The sequence below is a fragment of the Otolemur garnettii genome, unplaced genomic scaffold (genome assembly GCF_000181295.1).
Source record: "Otolemur garnettii isolate 467f Iridium unplaced genomic scaffold, OtoGar3 scaffold00001, whole genome shotgun sequence".
NCBI lineage: Eukaryota > Metazoa > Chordata > Mammalia > Primates > Galagidae > Otolemur > Otolemur garnettii.
The window spans coordinates 71,840,228-71,845,688 of record NW_003852396.1 but is presented as its reverse complement, the minus strand read 5'-3'; the positions used below and the strand labels follow the sequence as shown (position 1 = coordinate 71,845,688).

The following is a 5,461-nucleotide window of genomic DNA, read 5'->3' as shown; positions in this document are numbered from 1 at the left end:
GTGGCAGGTTCGAACCAGCCCCGGCCAAACTGTAACAAAAAATAGCCAGGTATTGTGGTGGGTGCCTGTAGTCCCAGCTACTTAGGAGACTGAGGCAAGAGGATTGCCTAAACCTAAGAGTTGGAGGTTGCTATGAGCTATGATGCCATAGCACTCTACTGAGGGTGACAAAGTGAGACTCTATCTCAAAAAAAGAAAAAAAAAGGTAGACACCTGTCTTGGAGCAGGGAGAGAAGATACAGGCTCTAGGGAAAAGAAAGATCTGTCTGTTATAAGAAACAGCAGAGGTATGAACCAGACTGGTTTGGGCATGGTGGTTAGCCCTTCTGTTTTGGAGGTATGCCCCACGTGAACTGGACCGTCCTGTGAGCTATTTCAAGGAGCATCAGTAGGACTGGGGGCCCATGGAGGATATCTGGAGTGGGGTTCAGGAGTAGATTTGGGGACAGATAGGTGTTTATAATCCTTTAGGGCTAGAAGTTGGAGCAGGTTACAAAGTGTCTCTCTGGATTTAGTTGTCTGGGCCTTAGAACCTGACTTAGAGGTTCTAAAGGTTCTTGGAGGGCCTCAGCTGAGACTTTCAAGGCCAACAGAGCCAGACAGGTCTTAGACTAGAGATGGGAGGGTTAGAGGACTAACCTAGGGGCTGGACATGATCATCTGACTGCTGGGAGCAAGGTACTAAATCAGGCTCAAGCACCAGGCTGTGCAGCCAGCAGGGACTGAGGCTATCCTGGCCACATTCCAGAAGCCTCAGTCCTTCTGTTGAGCCTTGCTTCAGCACTGACTCCTGGGTTCTGTCACTGGCTAAGAAGGATCATCAAGGTCATGGCTTATTAAGTATAGGGAGATTTAGTGAGGGCTGAGGCCATCCTTAGCCTTTAGAGGTATAGGAAGGGCAGACGTAATTGGATTCATGGATCACATAAGTGGTGTTTTTATGTGACTCTGAGGTGGAGATTAGGCAAGTATAGTTTGGTGTCTCTAAAAGAGGTATGAGGGGTGGCACCTGTGGCTCAGTGAGTAGGACGCCAGCCCCATATACCAAGGGTGATGAGTTCAAACCTGGCCTCAGCCAAATTGCAACAAAAAATACCTGGGCACTGTGGCGGGCACCTGTAGTCCCAGCTACTTGGGAGGCTGAGGCAAGAGAATTGCTTAAGCACAAGAGTTTGAGGTTGCTGTGAGCTGTGATGATGCCATGGCACTCTACCAAGGGTGACAAAGTGAGATTGTGTCTCTAAAAAAATAAAAAATAAGAGGTGGGAGGGCAGAGTAAAGGGAAGGTCCCTAGGACATGGGGGAGTAGGGACCAGGCCTCATCCCCCTCAAGCTTCACTTGGTGTCACTGATCCACACCAGGGGTCCCTGAAAGAGCAGCTCCCTTTAGGAGCAATAGCATATCTCTCAGGACCTTCCTAGCTCCATGACAGACCCAGATGGTCAGGCCATCAAATTGTGACCTTCATGGACAAACATCCTTGAGCAATTACACCCAAACGAGCATTTTCCACAGCATGACAAACCCCTCTGAACTCTGTGTTCTTCAGAATATCCTTAATGAGAAAGGACACAATTTTTAGAAATGTCCAGAAGTCAGTTAGAGCCAAGTGTGGTCACTAATTCTAGTAATAAAATTAGGAAGTATTGTCAGTGGTCAGAAATGAGACATGACTATGAAGTAATCCCAGACTGGTTTCCACAGGAGCCTCCAACTTGCTAAGAAGGTAGCTTCAGGAGGTTTTCCAAATACACACTACTTAGAGGGTCTGTTTACACGTAAGTATAGACTTTTAGGCTGACTGCCAAGATAAATGCTGCGGTGAGCTTGAGGTTTTGATTTTTTTTTTAAGTGAAGTAAAACTTACATAACACAAAATCAGGTATTTTATTTATGTTTTGAGACAGTCTCACTTTGTCCCCCTAGGTAGAGTGCTGTGGTGTCATACTCACAGCAACCTCAAACTCTTGGGCTCAAGCAATCCTGTAGCTTCAGTTTTTTCTTTCTTTTTTTTTTAAAGTAGAGATGGGATTTCACTCTTGCTCAAGCTGATCTTGAACTCCTGAGCTCAAGGGATCCATCTGCCTCAGCCTCTCAGAGTACTAGGATTACAAGTGTGAGCCAACTCACGAGGCCAAAATCAGTCATTTTAAAGTGTACAATTCAGGTAGTGCCCATAGCTCAGTGGGTAGGGTGCTGGCCACATACACCAAGGCTGGCAGGTTGGAACCTGGCCTGGGCCAGCTAAAACAATGACAACTGCAACAACAAAAAATACAGTCAGGTGTTGTGGCGGGCACCTGTAGTCCCAGCTACTTAGGAGGCTGAGGCAAGAGAATCACTTAAGCCTAAGAGTTGGAGGTTGCTGTGAGCTGTGATACCACAGCACTCTACCCAGGGTGACAGCTTGAGAGTCTGTCTCAAAATAAAATAAAGTATACAGTTCAGCGATATTTAGTATATTGACAGTGTTGTACAACTGTCAACAGTGTCTAATTCCACTTTCACCATCCATACCCATACTAAACCCTATGGCCACTAAGTGTCAGTCCCCTTCCTCTCCTCCAACACCTGGAGACCACTAATTTGCTTTCTGGTTCTATGGATTTACCTATTCTAGTCTCATAAATGGATCATGCAGTAGGTGGCCTTTTGTGTCTGGTCCCTTTCACTAAGCATAATGTTTTGGAGGATTGTCCATGTTGTACTATGTATCAGTACTTTTATGGCCAAAGTGTTCCACTACGTGGCTATTCCATGTGTTCTTGATCCATTCATCCATTGGTGGACATTTAGGTTGTTTCCACTGGATGCGACGTTTAAAAGGTGATGTTACCTTTTGTACCCTAGCTCCATAGCTCTGAAAGAAACCTGTCCTTCTTTTGTCAGTGCATGCCTTTGAGTGTAGGAGGCTGCCCAGGGGTATATCTGCACAGACACTCTGCCCCCTGTACTTACCAATGCAGATCTCCAGGCCTGTCACCTCTCATGTTCCTCACCGTTCTCCATCTTTCTCCACACCTAGGAGATGACAAGTACGGGCGGAAGATCATTGTGTTTAGTGCCTGTCGAATGCCCCCCAGCCACCAGCTGGACCACAGTAAGCTCCTGGGGTGAGTACCCATGGGGAAGTGTGGGAGGACCTTTGTCCCCAGAATAGCCTACTGCCGTTTTTCTTACTGTTTGTTTCTGCTTGTGGGGGGTGGGGGGGGTGCCTTCCCTCTTCTCAGAAGGGAGCTGTTTTATATTGGGGGGATAGCACTGGACTAGGTGTCAGAGTGACTTTCTTCATACAGAAACTGTGATGTTGGCCAGCATCTTTAAGCCTCATTTTCTTCACCTTTCAAAGAGAACAGTAATACAGCCTTCCTTCTTTAGAGGAGATACTTTACTGCACATGAAAATGCTTTGAAAGGTATAAAACCTTCCAGATGTAAGGACTAATTATTATAATTACATGGCATTTCAGATATGGTTGCAATTGTTTATCATTCATATGAATAATTAGTGTTACCTTATTTCTTGACAAATTAAATGTCAGTGATTTCTGGTCCTATGAAGGTTCTGTTAGCCAAGTTCACATAATAGCTCTAGCTGGTCATTTGTGTCTCCTGATTCAAGTACAAAGGCTGGTTGAATACAGAAGTTTGACAGACTCCATTCTGGTAACTGTTCATTACTGAGCCAGTGCTAGGCTCACCACCTGGCAGAGCAGTGACTCCCCTCCTCCTGCTGTCCCTCAGAGCATGTACAGTAATTGTCTTATACTCCTTTCCTGACCAGTTTCAAGCACTCCCCTGAAATTTAAAATTCTGGTCTGGCACTGTCCCTGGCAGCTCTTTGAGATCCTTTGAGGTCATGTGTGTATGGGAGGTGGTGAGGGGTCAGGGACAGGCACCAGAAGGCTGCAGAGGGAGGGGCCTGGGCTTGGAGTCTCAGCTAGTCTGAGGTAAGCCAGGCCAGAGGCTGAGTCCTGCCTGCATTGGTGGAGTCTTTCTCCTTGGCCTCCTGACTCCTCAGACAAGGCAGCAGAGCCTTGTCCAGGTCTCATGGGCCCAGCCTGAGGGTGATTGAGTCACATGCCCTCCCCTCCAGTGTTTTGAGTGTCTGATGTGCTCGGTGACAGTCCCCTGGCCAGATAATAATCTGAGTGGGAGAAAGTCAGAGGATGGGGGTGGGAAAGCACCCACCTCTTGGAGGCAGCTTGCCGAGTGACGCTTCACCCACTCTGGGGCTCCCTCAGGTTCAGGAAGCCCTCTGCCACCCTCTGCTATGTGTCCTTTATCCCTACTGGGGCTGGTCACTGTCCCCACTGACGGCATGAAGATGCTTCCATCACAGAGCAATCTGGCCCCTGTTTTCAGTCAAATCACCTCAGACTTGGCTTTTCCCAGCTGTCCATGTGCATCTGGAGGGTTAAAATAGAAAGTGCCTGAAGCTTTGAAATCAGAATGTAAACTTCAGCTTTGCCTATTTCTAGCTGCATGCTTTGGGGCGGGTCATTTCTGAGCCCTATGCAAATGAGAACTGTGTTTACCTCACGGCGTTAGGTAAGATAGTATATGTGAAATGCCATTGTATATGTTGTAAAGTACTATTACAGTTTCTAGAATTTAAAAATATATAGGTAGCTATAAAGAAAAAAATATAGACAACTATAAAAAAAAAAAAAGTCCCTGACAAACCTACCGCCCAGAGAGAAAACGACTATTAATATTTTGGTGTAGCTACTTTCTATTTTTTTCTGTAACATATATGGAACGCTCTAGTCAGTTTTGTATCTTATATAACACTGTTATCTTGTCATTAAATGTTCTTCAAAGACATGCTTTATAAAAACATTATCTGATATGCATACAAAAAAGTGAACAAGTCTTAAGTACACATAAAGATGAATTTGCAAAAACTGAACTCAGTCTGTGTCACCCACACCCCACAAAGGGTGGTTACCACTGTTCTGACATCTGACTTCACAGATTAGTTCTGTCTACAGAAACATCCTGTGAGATATTCTATTTAGGGATGTCCTGTGATTTATTTAACTGATTCCCTGCTATTGCACAGTTAGCTTGCTGTTCCATTTTTTTTTCCATCATAAAATAGGCTGCAATGAACATCTCTCTCTATAAAATGTTTCTGTTCTTCTCTGGTTATTTTCTTAGGCTAAATTCCTGGATATATTTTTACAGGGTCAGAGTATGCACATGTCATAGCTTCTGTAACATCACTTTATCATCCTCTAAAAGGTTATAACCTCCATCAGTGGATGAGGATATCTGTTTTCACTATAATCTTTGCTTTTTTTTTTTTTTTTTTTTTTCTTTTTGCAGTTTTTGGCCGGGGCCAGGTTTGAACCCACCACCTCTCACATATGGGGCTGGCGCCCTCCTCCTTGAGCCACACACACTGCCCCTGTCACTGATTTTTGACTACAAGGGAGACTAGTTAGGAGAAAGTATG

The 5,461-nt window shown here is 45.2% G+C and overlaps 1 protein-coding gene across 3 annotated transcripts in view; it reads left to right on the top strand.

Moving 5' to 3' along the window:
* ARHGAP1 (Rho GTPase activating protein 1) overlaps positions 1-5,461 on the top strand; it is a 23,044-nt gene that overhangs the window by 10,502 nt on the left and 7,081 nt on the right. For all 3 annotated transcript variants that reach the window (XM_012803012.2, XM_023509569.1, XM_023509567.1), the window contains one exon: positions 3,027-3,114. In XM_012803012.2, the coding sequence (XP_012658466.1) occupies positions 3,027-3,114 (88 nt within the window). The remainder of the gene's footprint in view (positions 1-3,026; positions 3,115-5,461) is intronic.